Source organism: Maylandia zebra, linkage group LG7 (genome assembly GCF_041146795.1).
Source record: "Maylandia zebra isolate NMK-2024a linkage group LG7, Mzebra_GT3a, whole genome shotgun sequence".
NCBI classification, from domain to species: Eukaryota; Metazoa; Chordata; class Actinopteri; order Cichliformes; family Cichlidae; genus Maylandia; species Maylandia zebra.
Genome location: NC_135173.1, coordinates 6,247,668 through 6,273,489, shown reverse-complemented (window position 1 = coordinate 6,273,489; position 25,822 = coordinate 6,247,668). Strand labels below are relative to the sequence as shown.

Genomic DNA, 25,822 nt, shown 5'->3' with positions numbered 1-25,822 from the left:
CTCAATAGCCTTTTTAGCTCTCTCTACAGAGAACAGCTTGTTTTGCATCATCTCGCTGTGTCTCTCTCCAGACCTCTAATCCGGTTCCATTGTCTCTCAGTGCAGTTTTATGGATGGTAAGGACATGAACAGAAGGGTAAAGCAGACATTATAATTAGAAACTCCCCATTAACACCCATGCTAAAATTCTCAATTTGTCTACTCTTCCAGCTGAACCTTTTCCTGTATTGTATAATGAATACATTGGAGTTTATAGCTTCCACTCACTTTTTTGTAATTTTTTTTTTTTTTTTTTTACAAATGTATGCATCAGCTGTAAAGAACCCTTCCTTTGCTGCCCTTTAGATGAACAGGGAAGGCATCCATTCTTTCTGTTAACTACAAAATTAACTAGCAATGTCTTCTCATCGTCACACCCTATTTTGAGCCACTGCAAAGGATTACAATAGGAGCCAACTAAACACATAAAAATATAAGGTTGCTTTCAGGGGTTTTTTTTGCATTCAATTCATAATTTCAAGGCTACTGCTATAAAAATGCTCAGTTTTAATTAACACCTTAAAAATGTTTTTTACTTGTTGGAAAAATGACTTACATGCAAATGTGTGCATAGGCTTTCTTATCTTACAATACTTACAATACAACAACACTATATTTTGGTAAATATTTGTCATTTTAAACCTACTGCACCGAGTTAATTTTAGATACATTTATTTATGTGTTTAACTGATTTAACGGCTGAACTTTCTTGTGAACTAGAAGATTTTTGTGCAGCTTTAAGTTAGCATGTGGAGATGCCTAAAAGAGTCAAAGTTGTGTTAGCAGTATAATATGGTTGCTTCTATCATAGATGGAGTGTACCTATACCATCATGCTTGTCATTTAATGCAAAAAAGAAATGAATAAACATGTGAACATCGCTACTCCTCTAAAGTTGTACACATCCCACCATTTCTCCTTGAACACAAACTAACATCAGCTGTTTGTAGAGCGTAGGAAGAAAACAGCATGTTTGTGATTTCTCTTTCCCTTTCCATTCATCCTACGTTCAGGTAACTGAATCTATGTAATGCAAGTAATGACAGTGTGATGATTAAATTTAGTACAGTAACACATTACATTACTGAAAAATATAATGGGATTACAGCAATGCATGCATTACACGTAACCCAGAATTTGGGGCTTTTAAGTTTGAGTTCATATGAATTGGTTGGGTTCCTGGCACAGACCTTGCTTTTAAGTATAGTCCACAAATTTTCAATACATTTTATGTTGGGACGTCCAAGAGATTTATTGTCAGCCTGTGCAGCAATGTAAAACTCTCTTCAATGTGGACATTGATGTTGGGGTTCTTGCAGTTTCCAGTTCACGGCAGACTTGAGTATTGGTGGTTGCTGAGCTGTTCCTGAACATCCTAACCAACTTCTCATTTAAAGGTGGCAGTCTCTGTCTTCTCCCAGCCCTTGGCAGTGGTGACACACCCAAATAAGTTGTACTTACCGGTACATACAATTGTTTGAACTGATGAAGGCTCCAAGATAACTTCCCAACTTGTGCAAATCTCCCTCTCAGATCTTCCGTGAGTTCCTTTGACTTCCCCATTGTTCTGAGTTCACTTCAGTCCAGTGAGCGCTGTTAAACAAATCCTTTTGATGCTGGCAAACAGAAACTGCCAGTTGTTGTCAATTATGATCTCTACCAAGAAGTTAATGAGCCATGGCTTTGTGAAGTCATCACAACCACTTATTAAAATATTTACATTAACGTATGCATACATTTCAGCGCATGTGTATATTTTGACTCTTTGTGAAAGTCCACGTAGATCTTGTTTTGAAACCCCTTAAAGATGTATGCTGTGCAAAGATTTCACCACAAAACAGTATTTCCCTGAAGACCTCATCTCATCTAACCTCTTGACCGGTGATATATTAGCTACATGACAAGGTCATTGGCTTTTGGTGCATTTGTAATGTAAAAATAAATAGATAAAATATTTATATGAATAAATAAAACACGGAAAAATGTTAACCCAAACACAAAAAATGCGAGGCTTCTCTGTCTTGGTTTTACTCGTCAAACGAGTTTTCTCTCTCCCGCCTCTGTGTGTCTCTACCGTTCCCAAACACACAGGAGACTGCTAGCAGGAAGTAGAAAAAAAGAAGACAGCAGCTGACAAAAATAAGGAAGTAAACGTTGTCGGTTTAGAGCAGGAGCTCCCTTTGTGCTGTAAAGTAAAAGTAGATAAGTCGACAGCTCAGCAGCAGAATTCAAAGTACGACGGCTGCGCTAAGGAAGTTAGCCGTCAAGCTAATTCTTCACAGACTCCACATTAACTCAGAACAAGCCCTGGAGAGAAAACACGAGGGAAGAGGAAGACAGACGAGTAAGTACACTCTGCAGACTGCTGCAAACTGCCCTGCAGGATGAGGGAGAAAATGTCTGTGTATTTGTGTGAATGTGAGTAAGAGACAGAGAACTGGCAGAGAGGGGCGGTGGAAGAGCGAAAGAGGGGGAGTTTTCTCTCCATTACAGCACTTTTTCTGTCGGTTGTTTGTGTCAGCAGTGGAGAGAGTACACAAACAGAGCCCAAGAGAGGAAGGCTTCGAGGAGAAAGAGAAAGGAGACAAAAAAAGTGTGTACCAGCCAGGCATGCATCTGTGCTCTTTTCATTCTGTTCAGCTTCACTCCTGCAGAGTGGTCTGAAAGGGGTGGTGGTGAGTGCACATAAAGACAAAAAAGAACAAGATATGAAAAGGTCAAGGCTTGACGACATAACCAGGAAGGTGAAGGAAGGAGAGCAGGGGAGTGTTTGGTCATGCTGAGGGCACAGGAATACACACTCAGCACTTTCTGTTTGTGAGTCAGTAAACAATGTGAGTGTGTTTGCACACAAAGGCAGTTCAGTGACTGCAGATGTGCTGTAATGTGGCACTCGATGGCATTTCGTCTAGATGCCTGACAACATCTGTTTCGGGAATATTAAATCAGAGGGGATTAGTCCTGAGAATCTTGGACTTTCCCTTGTGCAAAGATGAGATGTGTTTACAGAAGGTCACAGCTATTTATAACCCGTCTTCTTCTCACTGTTTCTCTCCTGTCAGACTTTGCTATCTGATACCTTGAATTTTTTCAGCCACCATGGAGCACAACGGAGAATCTGAGACAGGTTCTAATGAACTGAAACAAGAAGAGTTGCCGCAGATGGACGGTTCATGTGATGCGTGCGAGCCTGATGAGGCCCAGCCAGCGACACAAGTGTGCCCCATCTGCAGTTTTGCCTTCTGCCCCATCCATGCAGACAGACACGCCAGTAGCACGCATCATGTGCTATTGCCCTATAACCCCGAAGGCACCCAGGCTAATGGTCTTGGCACAAACAGGGACTCCAGAGTTGGAGGCGCAGCTGCGGATGAAGCTGTGGGAGAGATGGCAGCTGAAATGGGTGCAAATCGTGGGATGGCACCTCTTGGAGTGGCAGTAGTTAATGGGAATGAGAGGGTTGATCTTGAGGAAGGAGAAGGAGCCCATAACTCTCCACCTGTGGAAGCAGAGCTCGGCGAGGGAGCTGAGGGTGCAGAAGCAGGGCCAGAGGCTGGGGCTGCTGAAGACAATGGGAAGAGAAACACCGTGACAGTAGAGAGATTGCGTTGCAAGGAGCATGGCCAGGAGGGCTCCCTCTACTGTAAACCTGATGAAAAGATCATCTGTGTGGTGTGTGCTGTGCAAGGTGAGCACAAGGAACATGAGATCATAACTCTGCACGAAGCCTACGTTTGGCAGAAGGTGAGATGCACACTTATGTAAGGTTTATATATATATATATATAGTGTACCTAATCTTTATGGCATGCCCCCCAACAATATCTGCTATGAAACATACAGTGTCACATGTCTAGTTTGCATTTCTAATTTTGTATTAGTTAGTGTGCCAATCATTGTCTTCAAGTTAATTTGAGAGGGCTATGTGCTCTATTTTAAATATATGTCCCATGATAACCCACAGTTCTTCATCAATAAATTAATTCTTACAGACACTTTGATTCTTGTGAAAGCTGTGAAAGAGAAATGAAACATTAAAAATACACCCCGATGTCCCTTTTGGTTTGGTGCCAATTATGGCTTCACCCTTACTTCGTTTTCCCAGATGGCCTTTTCTCTTCAGGCATTTTAAATAGAGCCACTGAGTCACAAGTTGTTTAGTGAAGCACTGCATTTGGTCTAGTAAGTCATGTTAATCTGTTGGATTTATGGGGGGAAAAAAGGTCCATCAAATCTGGGTTCATTTATGCAGAGCTTGGTGTTTCTGATTATTATAGTTTCATTTCAGGTCAGATGTTCAGCACACTGATCACATTTGGGCTGTGCTATTGCACAGAGGACAAGGTGATATGATCAGAAACAAGGGCTTAGTTTTGAATTAATGTTATGAGCATAAGAGGTTTTTGTTTGTGAGCGGTGAAATAAACTGATTTAGAAAGTCTGAGCAGAAGCCTTATTTTAAAATGGTCATGCAAAGTCAGTGAAACTTAACTGTCTAGAACTGCAGTGTTGTCTTTGGTGGTACAAACAAAAGTAGAGCAACACACTTAACTGACTTACATTTACAGACACATATGGATTGATTACAGACAAAGAGGGTCAGACATACAGCCCAAGGCCACAGTGTTTAGTCTAAACACCCCTTAGCTTTAATCCTGCTTCCTGTGTTAATGTGCTCTTGTGGAGAAACTTTAACACCTTGTATATTGCATATCAAAATATGGAATATTGTAGTCTGTAGTCTCCTCAAAATGTTGTCATACTACCAGATGAGGTTTTTTTGGCACTGTCCTTGTGTAGAGTTATAAACTAAAATGTAAACTCAATGGTACTCTTTTGAATGAGTGCAAGATTAAGGTAAACAAATAATTAGCCTGCTGCATGTCTTGTTTGACTTGCACAAAAAGAATATCTGTGTTTGTGCTGTTTTTATAGTGGCCTACTGTGCTGTGTTTACCGCTTGTTTGTCTGTTGTATCTGCAGAGCAGGCAGGGTTATGACCTGCTGGGCTGTACACAACAGATGGCTGAGAAGATCAAGACCAAGTGGACCAACCCTGAGGTGAGTGCTAACTCCTGTGTACAGAAGCCTAACACTTGTTATACAGCAAAGAACCATTTTTAGAAAACCTCTCCCAAAAAAGGTGCACGCATCTGTTCTTAATTAATGAGCTCATACCGGCACCTATTTAAATGAAGTTTGAATATATTTGTGGTGATAAAAGGTGGTTTTAAATTCCATGCAAGGGGTGACAGGGCACCATTTGTATATTAATTTGGATTTTAGTGAGATTGTGCCATGTGTTTTGAGTTTGAATATGCAGATTATTTTTGAAGCTTACATTTAAGAGACAGCTGAACAATCAGTGTATTTAACATTAAGTGTCCAAGTGTTACAGAACATAGATATAAGAGGTTTGAGTTAGAGATCAAACAACAGTGTAGTTATACAAATAACCAGTTGCTTGAAGGTTTTTTACTTACTTGGGAGTGACTCCACAGTCAAGAAAATGATGGTCGATTTTAAGTCATATCCATGGACGTATTTAGGGCAAGCAGTGTCAGTCATCCTAACAAACTGAAGCTGCAGGCACTGGGCATTTCTATATTTTAAATGCAAATGCATATTTATGCTGGCACAGTTGGGATGTCACTGATATGAAGTCCTTGTATGCATTATTTCTTTGTCATGGCTTCTTTTAAAAGGAAAAAAAAAAGATGAATAGCGATTTTTAAAAAAAAAAAATCAACTAGGTTATATCTGTAGCAACAACTTGTTTGATTTTGTAGGTTCTGTAGCTACGATCGAACATTATTTGAAGCCCTAACAAGGAAAAAGACAAAAAGATATTAGTCTGTTACATCTTTTTGTGTGCAGTTATAAATATGATATAGACAGTGTAGTATCAGAAACGGCAGTCTAAAATAGAAGTAGATTATGTCGTAAAGGGATTCAGCATTGTGTATATTCATTGTGCTGCTCCATGCACAGACCACAGATATTCCCTATTGTGTTAGGTTTCTGCAGATAGAAGTCAGCTTGAAGCGTGGCTTCATTGTGTGATTACTGGGTCATGACGTTTTTAGACTTCGGTTGATTTCACTTTTTTGACTCAGCACTTCTGTGCCAAGTCAGAGGTTGTATTTTTCAAAGTGACTGTGATCTAGGCATTGTCATGTAAAAAAAATAAAGAGTGCTGAATACTGAATGCCCCGTAGCTGTTGTTAAACCCTTTTTGAACTGGGTAAGCTGACAAAAAAAAAAATCAAGTGTTCAGTCTTCGACTCAGAATATGCATATGGTGTAAAATACAATGTTGCATTGCAATGAATTTTTATTATTTTATAATTCATAATTAAGGCAATAAGGGGGACGAATTATCCAATATAATAATGAAGATCGTATCTTTACAGGACTGTTGTGCTATTTCACTACTTTTGTTTACTTGTTAAATCCACTCAAATTCTATGCAGGGCTGGCTTTGTGTACCAGCATCTTACTGTCGGTAGTGCCGTCTGCAAAGGCACCTGCTGGTGTAAGCATTGGGAGGCGGGATATGTGACATAGATTTGTTTCTTCTTCTCAGATTGTCTCAATCATCATGACACAGCTGTAACCTTACTTTACCATTTTCATCAAATCTTTTCCAGGTTGCCCTCCAAAAACAAACATGGTAACCTTTTTCTTAATGTCAGCCTAAACAAAAGCTATTCAAACTGAATTTTCATGACAAGTCAACCTTGAAAGCAGTTGCTGTATTTCCATTACAGATGCTATAGCGGGGGCATGTTCTGCCACTGAAAATAAAACCTGACCACATATGCCTAGGAGTTGTGCACTGAGAGGTGTGACAAACAAAGGCAGGATTGGGAATGTGCGTCCGCGGTCTCGGCTATTTACCATTTAAAGCTGCAGTACCTGTTCTCTCTCTCAACCACCTCTGCAGCCCTTGTTCTGCTGTATGCTCTGCTTTTATAACTGTGTCAGAACCCATCGGTGAGCCGTGGCACACGAGAGCATTGTTGAATACATGCAGAGATGTGACCCAAGCACAGTGGCGTAGTGTAACCGGTTAATTAGAGTGGCCTGTGAGAGAGAACACGTTTTCTGGCAGCCAACACCCCACCCAAGTTCATGTGTATTATCATAGTAAAATATCAGTGCCACCCCAAGGACTTCCTGAACATTTAGTCTGGGGTTGTTTCACTGTGGATTTGCAGTGTGCTTACTGAAAACCTCTTACCTGCTTGCTCACAGGGCACTGTGTTAGAGACTATTATGTGGTATGTCGGCATGTCCTCTCGGCTCTCTCAAATGTCAGCGTCGCTTATTATGCATGACAGGCAAGTCAAAATGACTACCTGTGCTGAGAAAAGTTGTGTGTGTGTGTGTGTGTGTGTGTGCACGTATAAAATAGAGGGTAAAGAAAAAGAGGAGCTGGAGGAGTTTAAATTGCATGGTATTGACATCTTAAAACACTTCAGAGAGAAAGAGGGTCTGAGTGGCTGTCTGTGTGTAGGTGAGAGGTGGATGAAAGATTTAACCCTTGGCTTGCATTTGCTTATTAATTCTAATCTGCTTATGTACTTTGCCACAGGCTTGGGGATTTTAATCTCTGAGCTCATATTGTAATTCTCCACAGGGGACTAGAATATAAGGGGGGAAAACAGTGATAAAGCTGCATACATATTAATAGAGGGCCAGAGGCGTAACATAATTTGAGGAGTAAAGATGGCCGTCTGTCAGTCAGCCAGTCACCTGAAGTTAACTATAGTAAGAGTGCAGGTGAGGCATGTTGGGGTTTCAAACCACAGCAGTACGTAGTCAGCATATTTACCTCGTCTCATGTTTTATTTACTTTTTACTTGTTTCTGCCAACCAGGATGCCGTCTAGGGCACATGCAGTCCACAGAGCCTCTCAGCTACAAAGAGAAGAGTCCATTAGCAGCACAGCAGTATCAGCCCAGTCACAACTGTGTATGTGTGTGCAGTGGCTACATCCATTTTCCCTGCCTCATAAAATCTACAAGAGCAGCAGACACATTAAAGGTGTCTTAGGAAGCTGAGGTTGAGGAATAGACAGGAGAGACATGAAAAGACTTGGCAGACTTGGTAGTGTTAGGTTTATTCACCCCTCTCTACCTTGTCCTATTCTTTCTCTTCCTACCTCCTTTTGCTCTTTAGAGCTGTCACTCCCATTTTATTTTGCCATTTTAATTGAATTTATCATGTATCATTCCCCAGAAAGTTTCTTGGCTGACATTCCTTTAGTCGAAAACAAATAAAAAGGTGTTGGAAATTGAAACTATGCTATTGTAAAACCATTTTATAACTTCCGCCACTTCCCTTTTTTCTTATTGTTTTATATGACTATAGCAGAGCTGTTTTTATTCAAATCAATTATCTGTCCCTTGCTTTGTTGTGTTAGAGGCTAAATTGGAAAATCTAGTTTCTGGGAGAGATAAAGGAGAGCGAGGGAGAGTAGTGTTCACTTGGAACAAGGCCACTGTTGCTAAGGGCAAGGACAGTTCAAATCCATTTAGTCCTAATGTTCTATTAATGCTTTTTAGGCCTTTTTAAAAAAGCATCACACCAAACAGAGCTGTGAATAGGCAGTAGAGTCTGCTGTGATTTGGAACAACAGAGAAACATATCTATCTGAACTCTGTCGCTTAAAATAAATCCCTAAAGCACAAACCTTTTTACCACTCCAAGGGCGATCGTGGCTCAAGAGTTGGGAGTTCGCCTTGTAATCGGAAGGTTGCCGGTTCGAGCCCCGGCTTGGACAGTCTCGGTCGTTGTGTCCTTGGGCAAGACACTTCACCCGTTGCCTACTGGTGGTGGCGAGGCTGCCAGTGTCCGGCAGCCTCGCCTCTGTCAGTGCGCCCCAGGGTGGCTGTGGCTACAATGTAGCTTGCCATCACCAGTGTGCGTGAATGGGTGGATGACTGGATATGGAAAGCGCTTTGGGGTCCTTAGGGACTAGTAAAGCGCTATATAAATACAGGCCATTTACCATTACAAAAAAAAATGAGATGATTATTTTTCATCCGTTAAAAACAGGGAAAGTTTGAACCTTTGTATCAGTCGGTTAATTTTAGATGTTTTGATCATTGTGCTGATAGACCGTAGCAGTCTTTTGAAACATTTGGAGTTAACTACACATTAAAACGGCATTTTATTTTTATTTTTATTTTTTTTATGACGAATTTACTGAAGTTTCATTGTGGTTTAAAATGTTAAGATGAAAAACTCCTTTGTTATTAACACAGCTGCTGCTTTTATAATTCAGTCACTAATGGTGTAAAACATGGACGTAGCTTATGGGTCACAAAAATCAGCTAATGCGAAAGTGTTTTCAACTTACATTCTATTTATAGGCCACCAGATGGTGATAGCTGTAGTTCCAAAAAGACTTCGGATCTTTGGAAGTCTATGGAAAAACAGCTTTTTTTTCTCTCCCTCTAACTTTGTAAATCTTGGTAATTTTGTTTCAGAATTGAGGGTTATTCATGTAGGTTGCAATTTTACAATCAGTCCCTCTCCTTTTTTCATGTATTTATTTGTTTGTTTGATTTGGATTTTTTTCTAATATCGAGGGTTCAAAATGGCACTTAAGAAACAAATGAATGCTCACGCTGTATCTTTACTCCAACTAGTTCCCAGTAAGCAGTGGACTGTTGTCCCTCCTGAGGCCTCATTTTGTGGCTTTAGTTTGCAGCATTGGAAATGAAGATTAGCACGCATGAGTGCTTCTTCCTTCTTACTTTCCAATCGGGACAAATTCTCAGAGAAGCTTCATTGCTGAGTGAAAGGTCCAATGGCAGAGAGCTCTTGCTTCTCAACAAACAAAGAACTGATCCAGGATCACAGCCTCCATCTGCCTCAAAGGCCATGGGGCCTCACAGAGAACCAACAGAGATGGTTGAGAGAGAGGACGCCTAATTCCGTGTATTCATACCATAGCGTTGGCTATGGGAAGGTTTGTTCTTTATGGTTCCTCACTGTGGCAAAAAAGACTGTGTACAGTCCTTTTGTGTACAGGCATTTTCTCAGATTATTAGAATGTTTAAAATCGAAATTCTACAGTGAAAAACTTTCATCTGTCCATGTTTTTGCTCACATAGTTGTGAACCCCTGCCTATTTAGTCCTGAGGCACTCACTGTCTCAACTTTACTCTGTTGCATCTTTCCTGACATATTAAATATTTTGCCTTGTTAGAATTAACTTCAGTGTTTTTTGTTTTTTTTTTTAAATAAAAAGTAATACAGCTTCTCAGTTTCAGCATTGGTGTGTTTCCTTGGTACTATTTTCTATAAACTTTAAATTATTTGAAAACTATTGCATTTTCTTTTTATTTACATTCCACAGAGCACACAGTTGTTTTGGCATTTTAGAATAAATGAACTCGGAGAGAGTCATGTAGTCAATGCTGGTCCTTTCTCTCCAGTAGTCTACAATGGGGGGCTTTGATACAAGTAGGTCTTGACAATGAATGAAACTTTGTTACTAGTCTAACCCAGTTGTAGTTTTTTGTTCTTTATCTGAGAGAAATACATTCATGGCATTGATTTTGGTGAAGATAAGAGAATGAGCAATGTGCATGTTTTTCTCTCCTCACACAAAGAAAGTAAATTAAAAGTGTTACTTCTTGCGCTTGGTTTAATGGGCAGTTTGGAGAATCTGATTGCTTGTGCAGAAATGGCAAATACACGATAAAACTTTGGGCCCCAGGGGCCATGGCTCTGCCAACCTTAGTAAAGACTGATGATTCTTTGCTTCACTGGAGAGAGGGAGACTGAGGGGAAACAAGATTAAATAGATGGAAAGGAAGAGAGTGAAGTTCTGCTCAAGGGAAAACGGGAGACAGAGCAGCTGATGTTCATAGATTGAAGCAATTATATTCAGGAGCAGAGATCATGACAAGGGATTTTGGGTTATTTTACCTCATGACAGTATCTTCATTGGAGGTGGAGTTTTGTCTAGACAGAAGAACTGCAGGAACGAGTTTGTTTATTGAGGTGTTTTAACGTAATGAGTCATAGCTAAAGAGAGGCTCGTTGGGGAATGGGCAAAGGAATTAAAAAGGTATCTCAGTGAGCAGTTCTGCTGCCTTGAAAGCCAAACAGATGGCTTGCTGTGGTAGAAGGAGCCTCTGAGATCTCTATCTGCAGATGGGATGCATGGAGTTTGCCTTTGGGGAATCTAATATATGCTATCAATTAGTTAATGCATGACAGAGACCTGTAGGCTTGCTGGAATAATGTTCACATTTAAATGTATAAAGTCCCTATCTGACCCTCACATGCATTGCTTTTAATTGCTTTTCCCCCCGCATTCAGATTTTGAGTAGCTCATTGTGGTTTATTCTGGTTAATTTGTGGCGGCTGTATATCTCTGTTTTGTGGTGAGTTAAATTTGCCCTGTTTATTCGTTCTTTCTCATTGTTTCCTTCTTTGTCTCTTTGAACTCTTTCTACATATCTTAGATGTCTACTGAGGAACTTGAGGAGTATGTGAGCAGTCAGTTTGAGGAGCTCCGCAAATTGGTGCTACTGGAAGAGAAGAGGACCCTTCACCTGGTAGACCTTAAAGAAGCATTCCTCACAGCATCTGCTGCTGAGAAAATCGCAGAGATCACTGTTGAGACTGAAAAGCTTCAGGAAGAAATGGCCAACATAACACACCAGCTATGCCTGCTGGAGCAGGCTGAGGCGCAGGCAATAGCTCCTGTAGTGGCAGTAGAGGCCCTTTTAGCAGGGCCTGGAGCAGCTCACAGAGTGCTGGTAAGAGTAGCATTCATAACATTTTCTTTTTATGAGGGATGTTTACCTTCTTAAACCTTTTAAATGCAGTGGGGAATATAATTGTTTCCTCTAAGTTGGTGCCTTTTTAAACAAAATCTGATTTTTGTTAATTAATTAATTTAATTATTTTTATAGCTATTTTCTTTATGTTCTTAGACTTTTACGCTACCTATTTGTTTGACCAGTTAAGCAGGAACTATAGTGTTGCAGAGACTATATAAAAGCAGTCATTCCTGTTTTACTATAATGAAATCTGCCTGTGGGACACATCCCATCTTGATGCATTGTAATCCAAAGTCACCAGACGAGTCCACACAGTCTCAGACACTAACATCTACCTAGAGCGTTAAACTTACCGTCAAAATGTATGTCGTGAATTGAAGCATGCCAGCAGGCTCGCAGCCACAGAAACTATACCGTACCCAGTACACTGGAGCCTTTCCACTTGCATATTTAAACAAGCTTGTTTACTAACTAGACCTAAAAATGTCATTAACATACCAGTCTTAGAACATTAACCAAGTGCTCAAGAAATTTAATGAAAAGACAGTGTCTTACTTACATGTTTGATTGAACTTGGCACCCTAATTAGCAACATCACAGCACAAGGTCTGTTGAGAAGATTTTGAAAGAATGATTAACTCGTGTAACATGAGAACATGCTTGTAAAAGCAGTGCTATTGCTCTTATCTAAAAAAGGTTATAGGTAGTTTTAAGGTAGGATGAATAGAGAACAAGAACCGCAACACAGAACAGTTATCAGCGTTACATAAAGCTGTGTTTATTTGCTTGTGGTTAGGCCTGAAAATGGTCTTGCGCATGAGGTCTTTGTTTAAAGATGAATGCTGTCAGCCATGGGTGCTTGATTCCAGGTCGTCCACTTGAAAGGATTTTCTTCCAAGTACTTAAGAAACCTTCTGCAAACAGCAACATTTATAAGGAGAACAGGTGCCATCATACACAGCTTTGTTCCAAGTGAAAAGAGACACTGGATCTACAGTATTTATTCATTATACATTATACTTATATATATTGAAATTATGTTTTCAGAATGTTCTCTCCTCTGTTAATGTGATGCATGTAGATAGATGCAGATAAAGCCTAAGCTTTTGGCTGCAATGTAAGGCCAAATACCCTTTTGCTATAGTATTGGCAGTTATAAACACATTTAGTCTTTTTACATCTTGGCCCCTTGGTGAAAGTTTACACCTTGTGCCAAAGAACTGCACACACCTGCACATGTGTGCAACTACACTATATATTATAGAGGTTTGCATGTATGTGAACTCTTGCACAGTAAAGGGTTGCAACCCATCTCCTCACATGTGCATCAAACTCTGTGGCGCTTCACTCCGTGTCTCATTTGAAAATTGAAGAGAAGGCTTTTACTGCTCATGGCCCCAAATTAAAATATCGCATTGGTCCATTTGTCACTCTCTATATTGCAGTCACTGCAGTTAAGAGAGGAGGCTTGAGTGTTCTCTGGAGGTTCTGTGCACAACTAAGTAGGTTGTAGTAATAGCGGTAGCTGATGTGTAGATTGCTTTATGGCCCTAAATGAATGTCGATGGGTAAGCTGTTTGTTGTCATGTGTTAGTTATTAATGGAGTAACTAAAAAGCAGCATTATTCGTTCACTGGAGATTCGTGTCAGTACAGAAAGAGAAGTTAAGTAGCTGCTCACTTATTACGTATCTTGCTGTGTACTCAAGCGAATATACACTGACGCTATCACTCACTTGTTTATCTACAACATTTTGGTGTTCCCACAGCGCTTGTAACTGTTGCATGTTTCATGTAGTCCTCCTGCAGTGTGTTGGGTAACAACCTTTCATGTTGTCATGGATGAAACTAACATTTATGATGACTCCACCAATTATTGATAGCACTGGATGTTTAGGCAAATTTGGGATCAGTCTTTTTAAAGTTTTATCTAGGCTGGATGGGAGCCTTAGTACACAACCATTTAAGGTCCGTCTATGATGGCTGATGATAAATGGTATGTTGGTTGCTGGTCAGAATCTGGTTGGGTCACACTATGAATTTCATAGAATTTACCGAAAACCACACTTGTGTTTACTTGGTGCCTTAGGTAGTTTGTTAGATGTTGTGCTTTGGATCCATTATTTTCTTCCTTTTTTGGGACTAGTTTCCACACCATGATGCTGCAACCACAGTTTTCAATTGTGTGGATTATACTAATGAAGTGAGGCTCAGTGCCTGGTTTCATGTGGTTGGGAAATGTGGCCAAATGGTTCATTTCAGATGCTTTATAGCACTCCATCCCTCTATAAAAATCTTATTGGTGAAGGGCCGTGCTACTGATTGTGCTTCTGTAAGGATTTCCCGTGATGAATTAACAATATATTTCCATAGCCTTCCTTTGGTTTGACATTGTGGAGAATTACATCCAGACTTATATGGAAGAAAATGTGTTGAATCCATTTTAACAAGATTTGGAAAATTAGAAAGGGGTCTGAAAAGTTTTCACATGCTGTATGCGGTCCCTGTTTGCTTTTTTGGATTACTGTTTATTTCTCTTCTTGTAAAGCTCAATCTAATCCTGCTAGCCCGGGAGCTACAGTTCACCCTCCAGCCCTTTTGGAATTGGTGCTCTGAGTTAAACTTTTTACAAGACAAGAAGGATTTACTTTTTCAGACAATTGCTGCTTTGTATGCATATCAAGGCCAAATACTGTGGCCATGTAACTGCAGTCTGTGAGATATATAAGCTAGGATGTAAAATATATCTTGCACTTATCCTTTTAACATTCTTTGGATGAAAATTAAACAATTGGAAGGAGTTAGACAAAAATATTAAAAGTTACAGTCTGTTTGTTATCACATTGCTCAATTTCCATCTTTTCATTAAAAAGTGGCTGTAGGTACTCATTTATATCATCATTAAATTTGTGTTTACTTAAACAATTACTGATGATAGAGTAATTAAAAAAACACACATGCCCCTGGGCAGGAGTCTTACAGCTAAAAGGGCGATATGTGTCAGCTAAAATATCCATACAGATACACAGAGAGCACAGCAAACACTGTAACTGAACATGCACACTAAAACGACAGGACTGTAGAAGATGGTACACAACAGGTGCATGACTGTAGACTAAACACGGTTAATACTGTGTAGACAGAGTTTATGTGAAATGCTTAGCGTATAAGTACTGAATTGGATTTCGAAGTTCTCAGAAATATATCTTCGAAAAACAGACACAGAGCCTCACTAAGCTATAAAGAAGATGCAGCATGAACAGAAAGCTAAGAAGCCTCATTATTCAGGCAATCTGAGTCAGAACAAGTGACCTAACCCTCACTTAGTTCTGACCCAAGTCTGCTTTGTTCGGTTTTTATATTTTATACATGTTAGCAGGATTTTGGTTTAAACCATTTGAAAATGATAAGAAATAATATTTTAACAATAAGTTTTCTTTTTTTCACTTCATTTTTTCTATATCTATTATATATGACTGTACAAATGGGGTGTCAAATGAAATATTTTTTTTTGCTTCAGATCATTTTTTACACTTTTCAGTTGATGCTTAAAGCTTCAAATACAATTAAGTTGTTATTTGAAAAACAGGTCATTCTTTTAGGATATTTTCGTTTTAAATTCTCTGACTGTGGTTTCTTTCCAGCTTTGAGAGACCAGTTTTTATGTGTGCACATAATAACTAAGTTGCCCCAGGCCATGTGAATAATGTAGGAAATGTTGAATCTGGGCTCATTCAGACCTTGAGGGATATTTTTGTTTCTATTGAAAAGGTAACCATAGTCCTATAGCTGAGATCTTCTTTCAAACTGCACATTTCTTTTAATTTTGTTCCATTAAAAACTCTTAATTGGACAAAATAAAAATGATGAACACAGCAGTGTAACACAAGCCTTGTTTGTACTCATAAACTGATCTAGTCAAAACAAAGAAATGCATTATGTGTTATAAATAGACAGTTGGCCTGCAATGAAAAAAAGACTTGCATGATAAGGTGAAATGTGAAACGGACATGAATATGATATATTTTACCTTTAACAGCCAGTATGCATAACCCTATTAGGCCTTTTTAAATAAAACTTCCATTTCATAAAAAAATGAAATGGAAGTTTCTATTAAAATGCGATTTACCTCATTAAAAAGCCATATTTGCTTTAACGGCACAGACAAAACAAGATTACCAGTGATTCATAAGCATCTGCCATCTACAGAGGCAATTTATCATTTTGTATATCACCGCAGTAGATTTTAAATCAGACAACCAAGATTCGATTAAATTGCAACATTTCAACTTTAATTTCAAGGATTGATACAAAAAACAAGTTTTGTATTAGCTGTTTAGGAATTACAGCCATTTTTATACACAGTCCCTTATTTTCAGAGGCTAGAAATTAATTGACTTGCAGTCAGTTCCAGGCTTGTTCCCTCAGTATTGCATGACAAATTAAGGGGATAAAAGATCTAGAGTTGATTCCAAGTTCTGAAGTTGCAGCTGTTTACTGGAGCTTTCCATATGAGGTCCGAAGAGATGTTGATCATTAGGCTGAAAAATCTAAATAAACCTATCAGAGAGAAAGCAAAACCTTTAGGAGTGGCCAAGTCAGCGATCTGGTGCGTTATTAAACAAAAGGAATATTGGCCAGTTAAGCAACACCAAAATGCATGAAACATCACAGAGGACAACAAAAATGGTTTTGGTGAGGGGGGGGTTATAAAACATCTAGCCAAGTCAAGAACATTTCAAGGAGGTAGGAGTGTCATTGTTTAAGTCTATACCTTCATCAATGTATAAACAGGAGTGTTCAATATAAGCACATGTATAAACATGTTAAATTCTGACTGTAAAGATTTCATGTCTACAGTCCAGCAGTAATTTAAATGTGACAGATTTGCTTCAGGAAATAATGAATTTGCATCTTCTAGGATTGGATGAGATTTCATTTACTTTGTTGTTATTCACATAAAAAAGGGATTTTTCTTGCAATGATGATATGAGTGTTCCACGCCGGCAGTGTGACATTGAGAAATCTTTTAAGCTCCAATCAAAATTAAATAGAACGGCCTGCACATGACTAATGTTTGCAGCTTTGTTCCAGTTTGTTCCTTTAAAAGCAAGTGCAAAATGAAACTAAAAATTAATGGGTCAGATTTTAAGCCACACCATCTGTGGACTGCACTGATTTAAATTGAGTTATTTTTTTGTTACTCAAAATGCATGCAAAAAGATGTCAAATGTTTTGTTTTTAAATATGTTTTTCTTTCTCCCTGTCTCACTCTTTTCTTTCTCCCCCTTTCCCTCCATTTATTATTTTCAGCACAACATTGAGGCCAGGCCAAGGTAAGACTGCCCGTATGATTCATGTTCAGCTTTTTATAGCAGAATAGTTTAACTGTGACTGAAGACCCCTCTGTACCTCCTCCTTCTCCAACATCATCCACTATGACTCTAACTAGCATTCATCTCACATACAGTCACACACCTTACAACTTTTTTTTTCTTTTTTTTTTACCTTCCCTCTAACAACCTGTCATTTCCTCCCTCAAACATCACCCAAACTCATACACATCAAGCCATTCCATGCCTCCAAACCTATTCAGTCACATGCAAGTCACATCTGTGCCCCAGCAAGGCAATTAGTAGTCCTCTTCTGAGTGTCCCCCTGGAATCAGAAGAGGTGACAGTCTGCCTGGTCCAATAAAAGTGCTCAGAACAGCTGCTGGCAAGATGCGTGTGTGCATGTGTGTGTGCATATGTGCATGCATTCCCTCATCTGAGCCATTTCAAAAAGCCCAGAAGTGTCTTTAAAAAAACAAACAAACACACAATCTTTAACATGGTTCCTAACTAATGTCTGGATCCATAGTTAATCCTTGAATACAATATTATCAGTGATAATTTTAGGGCGTATCGGCTTGCATGCATTTCTGACAGGATTGCTGCATCATCAGCAGGATCAAGTCTCACTATCTTATACATCATTGTATTTACATCTCTAATGTCTCAAAGCGGGTAAGGTGTGCCTACAGACGTGTAGAAGGGAGATTTCTTTCTCAGCTACTATGTGTCAATTTGCGTGGTGGTTTGTCTATACTTTCTCTTTCACCATTCTGTCTGTGTGTGTCAGACAATCTGAAATGGATAGTCTCACACTTATTGATCTGTTGACATGAAAACCTCTCCACCTTCTTCCACCAGAACAGGAGCACTCCTAACACCATCTGTTGTCTCTGCCTTCCTGCTTAGCTGTCTCTGTGGGCTTTCATCTCAAAAGCACTCCTCCCCTCTACAGACACAGACAGATACACAAATACACACAATACACAGATTCAGACAGTTACAGCAAATGCCAGTTGATCTGTCTTTAAAGAAAAATCATTTCTGTATTTATTTAACATAAAGGCTGAATATAAATATAGAAATAGTCATGTGTCGTATAATACACTTTTGATGGACAATATCCTTGTTTCCAGCAAATAGAACTTTAATTTTTAATTAAACTTTGTACCGCTGACATTTGTGCTGCCTGATTGTGGGAAATGTACTTTATTTTCTCCCTGGAGTGTAATGTTCTTTTTAATAAGAAATGAACACATTGGCCAGGGCTGGTGCATGGTGCCAACATGCAGTGTGTTATTGATTGGTCAGCCGCTATTATGACCCTGAAGTTCTAGACCAGATGGCGGCAAGCTTGGACTCGAGGGTGAAATGAAGCTAATAGTTTGCCTTTGGTCAAGGTTAACCTCTACATCTCTGTGCGCGCGCGCACACACACACACACACACACACACACACACACACACACACACACACACACACACACACACACACACACACACACACACACACCCTGATATAATTACTCCGACATATTACACTAAAACGCAGTGTGTGCAGAATTTATCATGGCTGGTGAAAAATGGCACCAAGTTGGAGAGAAATGAAAGGAAAAAAACAGAAAGGTGTGTTTGAAAGAGCTTGATGTAGGACTGTAAATCCACAACAACAACAATGATGATAATAATAAGGAGAAGAATAGAAATAAACTCTGAAAATGGTGACCACATGTCTCTTTTAGTATTTTAGTGTTTCCTTTGTCAAACAAAATATAAATTTTTGCTCATGAAACTGTCCAAAATACCAGGAAACTGGACAGATTTCTGCCAAATCAAATAACAGACATACTGTGTTTACTGTATACAGTTATGTTTACTGCTGTGCCTTGTCATTCCTATAGACTGTATATATATAAAAAAGCTCCTGGGCTTAAAGCTAACCCAGCAACAGTAAACTTGCAATAAACTTGAATTCTTTTTAATAGCCACCAGGGGGCAACTACCTTTAATGCAAAGAAATCAAATTGTACAGAAATCCAAGGAAAAATGATCTTGTATCTCTCTTGACAGTTTTCGATTAGTTAACTAATATATTCTTAAAAAATAAATGACTTTGCAAATTATCTTTCCAAATGAAATCAAAAAGACCAATAATTTTTAGGTTAACGTTTTCTTAACTTCTTCCTTTTTATTTTTGGCCAGAGTTTACAACCATGCATGTCTGTCGGTATGGCTGATTCTGTGTCTGTCTGCTTTAATAAGTACACTTAATATTGACTTTATTTGAACTGCAAAGCAATTTGTATTGTTTTTGTGCTTTGTTTTCAAAAGTGGAATATAAATACAGTCATCATTATTATTATTATTATTATTATTATTATTATTATTATTATTATTATTATTATTATGACGGCAAATTCTGACCCTACATCTGAATGTTGCAGTAGAGAATGGTCACTTCAGTCACAGACACACCCTCATCTCACAGTCTATTTATATCTACCATTAAGGAGCAAGACGCTGCCGCAGTATTCTCCTAAACAACAGTTTCCTGTTTTGCAACATCTCCCTCTGTATATTTGTATGTCTCTCAGCTTCTGTACTGGAATATAAGTATAATGGTTGTAAAAATCAACACGATCGTATGCTCGTATTTTCAGTCCAGCTGTGACGGCTGTGGTGCAACGTGCCAGGTTACAAAAACCGAGAGGTCCATGACTGACCGGTGCAACAAACAATGTGCTGCCAAAATCGCTGTGAGACACCGACGACACAATGAGGATAATGGCCCCCATAAGAGTCCCACACACCAGTAAAAAAAATAAAAAAATAATCCCCACCGTGCTCTGGCCATTTAAATCTTTTAAGTTCTCATATATTTTTCTGAGCTCATTTATATCTAGTGTGATGTTATTATAAACAGAGACTATCTAAAATTACAAAACAAATAAAATGTACAGAAATGACTAAATAAAGAATGGAACATTGGAAAGTACATTACTGATACATTAGAGTAAATTCATGGTAGCTATTCAGTGCGATGGTTGTGTTTATGTAAGACAAAAGCAAAAAGATTACTGAAGGAACCAGAGAGAGAATCTTTACTTTCAGCTGTGTGTGTTATGCGAAATGCATTAAAAAAGTAAGTGAAGCAAGGCAAAGCAAAGGGACTTCTGAGATACAGAGAGACGTGACTGATTAAGGCAACGAATGGGGGGAATTTTACACTGGAATTAGAAGTGCTGTGCTCTCCTGCTAGTTTTACCTTTTTTGTGTAATTGCACCATGAGAATCATAAGCTCACAGGCCTTGATCAGTTTTAAAAAAAATTTTTTTCTTTGCCTATACTGACCTGAGAAACAAACCCAATTATCAGCAGCTATGACAGAGCAATATGATGTAGTTAAAGACAACTATAGCCTCCAGTGTCCTAATCCTATTTCCTTATTTGTGTGTATTTCTTCTTTTTGTCCATTATTGATGGATTCTGCTGCTTTTCAGTGCCCTTTATCCTTGGATCTGACTTTCTTCCCATGCAAATGCAACTTTATGTATTAATTACTTTTGTTTCAAAGTCTTAAATATACCTCTATACATAACAAAATTCTTATTACCAAAGATCTAAGTACATGTTTAGTAGGAATGATATTTTCACACATAATATAGACACAGAATTTAATTACATTTGATTAAGTGACACATTAACACATAGATGATTTTAAGCGTTGGTTATTTCCACTGGTTCATTAATATCCATTGTAATAATACAAAGTTCAAATGTTTAAAGTTCACACTTAAAACACTTTTGTTATTAAGATATGATTTCAATGTATTTGTTTGAATAGGGTACAATTCTTTTCGTGGCTTGAAAAGCTTTTAAACCTATTATATAGACACAATTGTAAGTCAACACTGATGCATGATTTTTCCCAAAATACCTCTCTTAAAGCCATCTCATATTCTGTATTTGTACTGTAGTATATGGCCAGGATGACAGGCTAAATCAGAGGTACAGCTCACTGTGGGAAGCAAAGAAAACAGAAACCTGCCTTCTCTGAAAGGACCTAACTTAAAGATGGGCCAGCTTTCAAAAATACTTAGAGTTACAACTGTCACACTAGAAAGTGTGAAGCAGAATTTTACAGAAATGCTTGGGTAAGTTTTTTATTAAAGAAATGTAGCAAAAACACACCTGACAGAGTAAATATAGGCATTAGGCCTAGTGTTGGGACCAGTTACTATCCCTCACCTATTTTAGCAAGTTATGTATAGAGGTGTGTTCATTAGATATTCACATCTCTGACACAACTAAGTTAAAACTAAAGCCAAACAGGGCAAACATCCATCAGTCAAATCTATCACAAGTATGTGCAGGCGACAGTCATATTAAGGCTGACTTCTGCCCTTGCTTAGAGGCTTGATAATGTGACAGAGCAGAATGAAATAATCCCATGAACGGTGCCCCACTAACTTCTTTTTGGCAAGCGGAGCTCCAAAAACCCACTCACTCAAAAACACATTCAGTCCTACAAGCCAAAAGGCAGTTAAATCTGTTTACGCGTTTGCTAAAAATAGGCCTCCAAAAAGTCTAACAGAAAGGCAAATGCAAATGCGTAGAATTCCTTAGTGTAAAATCTTTTTCTGTCAATGTCTTATTTTATTTTCTTCCATTTCTCTCTTAAGCAATACCTCAGGAGACAACTTAAAAGTGCCTTTCAGGAACCGAAAATCTACTAGTAAATCCATTTCTCCCCATCTTTTCCTTGACTGTGGATGCGTGTTTGTGTGTTCAGACAGCATGCAACACACGTCTATGATCACTGGCAAGTAGACATAGTTGCAAGAAAGTTTCTGAACTCTTTGGAATCTTCACTGATTAATCATAAATGGAACTCAAAACTGAACACTAAGAAACTGACTAAACTAATAACACACCACTATACTTTTCATGTCTTTATTGGACTCAGTCCAGTGCAAGCTGGAAAAAGTTCAGTGCTAATAGCTTCTTCAACAGCTACTTGCTGAGCTGGGAGAGAGTGGACTGTAGAGATGCACTACCTACAAATGAAGTAATAGAAAAACTGGCTACTGGTAAAGACTACTCTCTAAAAATGACTAGTTGTTTTGAACCTCAATTGCAGTAATATAGACGAAGCATTACAGAAAAAAAACCACCACAAAACACCCTGTAAGACATGGATTTTTATCAATCCACAGAGAAACAAAATCAACAAATGATGGAAATACAGAACAGCTGCAGCTCTCATGAAAGAAATGGGGTAGGCAAGGGTAACGACAAAAAGCACCTACAGTAATCTCTACAAAATCGAAAACACTGTAATTTTGTGCATTCATTCTGCTTCAACCATTTTGTGTTGCAAGAATGGTGGAAATGCAGACAGCACAAGTGAATATACTTTCACTTTCCCTATGCTCTCCCACTTTTCATGAAAATCTGCAACAGGCAAGACAAACGACTGCTGAAAAGATACGGTTCTTTGCAGAAGTAATCAATGCAGAAATTCTGCTAATTGTCCAGGGTTTGCAAACTTTTTCTTCCAGTTTGTACATAGATAAGCTATGAAAGGGAGGTAAATGCCTATTAGCTTTAATTTAATAAATACTTGTAAAATTAAATTTATAAAACAGATACATTAAATGTCAAAGGCTGCAAGCATGAGATATTTCCACCTTTAAGCATTTATCTATGAGCACATGCAGCATATAAAACCACCAAAATTATTCATGAAGAGAGTCTAAGAGATAAATTAGATAAATGACAACAAATAATGTTCCCATTCGCAAATCTGAATTCATACAAACATTACACTCAAAAAGCTTTGTATCCTTTAAATCCACACCAGACAAACACATATACAAACATATGTAAAAACTTAAAAGTCAGGAACAAGGGCTGGAATGGAGGCGCTCAGACTAAAGCTAAGGAATAAGAGTGAAATTTGCAATGCATCATATTAGAGCCAGCAGAGAAATGGTTGGGAGAAGGAGGAGGGAGCGAAGCAAGATTTATATTCAGAGGAGGACAAATCTTGGCAGGCATGGAGTACCTATGTTAAGCGGCTTGGGGAGAGGCAGGGGTTTGTATTGATGAGCAAGACCAGGAAAGATGTGTGTGGGTGCAGGATTGTGGTCCTACGGGAATGCTCTGTCTACGGCAGCGATATGGGGCTCAGACAGCGGATTAGTGTTTCTGCTCCATAATCAATTTGCTGTCTGGATCCCATTGCACATAACCCTAAACATCCTTTCCATGCTTGATCCTCTAAAATCTATTTTCTCTTTCTCTTTATTTCCTCCCTACACCTATTCCACTTCATCTCTTTTTCCTGCTTACCTTTTTGTTTGCTTCACCTTCAAGTTGTAAGATGAGTAAGCCCCCCCCCCCAAAAAAAACACCCCAAAACACCCCAAAACAAACAAACACTTTCAGCGCTGTCATGTCTGTTTTCGCAAAAATACATTCCTACCTGTCTGGACTATTTCGCTTTTTTGACAGGTGGTGTGCAGTCATGATTCTTGCGACTCTAACAGATGATTCAATTAGACAGTTTGTGTTTGCTGACAGAAGTGTGAGAGAGATGGGGGGGGGAGAAATCACACTGCCTCACTATGTGAAGGCTGCAGACCACCCAAAATCATGGCATGCATTCACATGAACACACAAATCAAGAAAAGAGGTTGATGTGGAAGCAAAGCGGGTACTTTGGGACACAGCTTATCTGTCTGGGCTGCTTGCCCTTCGCTGGGTCAAATAGATGAGTTGAGTGAAGCAAGAAGGTGTCAGGGGAGCATGGCCGGAGGACACAGGACAGAACCCAGAGATGAAGGCACGGGGAGAGAGAGAGAGAGCTGCATTTCCTCTAATGAAAAATTTACATTGCTTTCTATAAAAGGAGCGCCTACTGGTTTTATGCCATGTGTGTTTGTGTGCGCATATCAACATGCCCTCATTTAATAATTAAAAATGTTTTAGCTAGATGCATCTGTATCTGTTTTTTCTGCATGTGTGGTTGTGTGTGTGTGTGTGTGTGTGTGTGTGAGGGGTAAGGCTCTGCTCTTTTTTTTTTTATGGTTTCACCAGATCCCTTCTCCCTCTTGCTCTTTCTCTGCATCTGCCTTGCTTTCTCTCTGCCTTCTTGTCCTCTTTCAGTCTGTCTTTAGGCCATCACCATTCCATAGGGGTGGATCTGAGGCCCCCAATGAATGCAAAGCACACACAAACCTTCCTGACAAATGGATAGACATGCATTTAGATGATAAGAGACTATAAGCATGCATAATTCATGCCACAGGCACAATTTTCCTCCAATTTTTAAGATGTCATTCATTTGTGTTTGAGTGTGTGGGCACATGAATACTGTCAGCATAGCATGACTCACATCCAACAGTTTTTGGGAAGCAAAGGGAGAGAGGTGTATGTGTGCATGTGTGTACATCTGTTACAGGTTAGTCTGTTATGGGAGCTAATGACTCTTTGTTTTTCCTGAATCATTTTTCTTTTATATAAAATTAGTTGATATACCTAGAGGAAAAACACCTCTGATGATGCCCATGTAGTTTGCTTTTGCCTGTGGACACACATTACAATATGGTGGTTCAGGATCAAGTAGGGAAATAGAAACTGTCTAATTGAATCATCTGTTAGAGTCGCAAGAATCATGACTGTACACCACCTGTCAAAAAAGCGAAATAGTCCAGACAGGTAGGAATGTATTTTTGCGAAAACAGACATGACAGCGCTGAAAGTATTTTCCAACAGAAAATCCTTCTTTTGATATTTGACTTGACTGCCATGGGCCTGATAAGTCACCAGATAAGTCTGATCTTACCTCAGGAATTTCACCACAACTCTAGGGCACTTCTGCTGGATATTTGTAGTTTTTCACTGCCTATAGCCCTGTAAGGACCAGAAGCACAGCGTGTTTAGGGGTACTTCTAGTATTGATCTGCTGTGTAGATATACACGAGTGCTCTACAGAGCGCTCTGGGCTCACAGACAACACACAGAGAGCAAAGAGTCTGCATTAAGTGCTTAGGATTTGTCCAGGATTAATGTCGGATTATTGCTCTGTTTGTGTTGATACTGAGCCTGAAGTGTCCATGAATAAAATATTCTTAATCCATGTATGTAAAATACATCCATCTTCCACTCTCCCCTTTGTTCTGTGTGTGCCAAGGTGTGTTTGTAATCTGATATTGTTCTGACTGCTCTGTGTGCATCTGCTTTTCTTAAAAGATCCTCATCAGCATACTGGTTTGAGAAAAGGAACGGTTGTCAGTTTTGATTTGCTAACATTGGGTAACTGTAAGAAAGAGATATTTAGCAATTTAAGGAGCACCACTGAACTGTTTAAATATTCATATCTGTTAAACTTTGCCTTGAAGTATAAAAGATTGGATTTAACAGAAAGAAATGGTGTGGGAACCTTTGCAATTTTTCTAAAATAATAAAGGTTTTTTGTTTAAAAAAGGCTAGTGTTGTTCTGCAGAGCATCTTTATGAAATTTGAAAGTTAACATCAGTCTAATATGTCTAATAGAAAAACACGTGCATTGACCAAAGCTGTATTATAAGCCAATTGTAAAATACGGTTTGTATTGGTACATTGTGCAAATGAAATTT

At 38.9% G+C, this 25,822-nt stretch overlaps 1 protein-coding gene across 2 annotated transcripts in view; it reads left to right on the top strand.

The window, feature by feature from the left end:
• Positions 1-2,093: 2,093 nt before the first annotated feature.
• The window catches only part of trim44 (tripartite motif containing 44), a 43,036-nt gene continuing 19,307 nt past the window's right edge, over positions 2,094-25,822 (top strand). The window contains exons 1-5 of one of the 2 annotated variants that reach the window (XM_004563403.6): positions 2,094-2,383; positions 3,134-3,783; positions 5,022-5,099; positions 11,528-11,824; positions 17,161-17,183. In XM_004563403.6, coding sequence (XP_004563460.2) covers positions 3,139-3,783; positions 5,022-5,099; positions 11,528-11,824; positions 17,161-17,183 — 1,043 coding nt within the window. In that variant the 5' untranslated portion in view covers positions 2,094-2,383; positions 3,134-3,138. Of the gene's footprint in view, positions 2,384-3,101; positions 3,784-5,021; positions 5,100-11,527; positions 11,825-17,160; positions 17,184-25,822 lie in introns of both variants that reach the window. The other variant, XM_004563402.6, reaches the window with a different exon arrangement.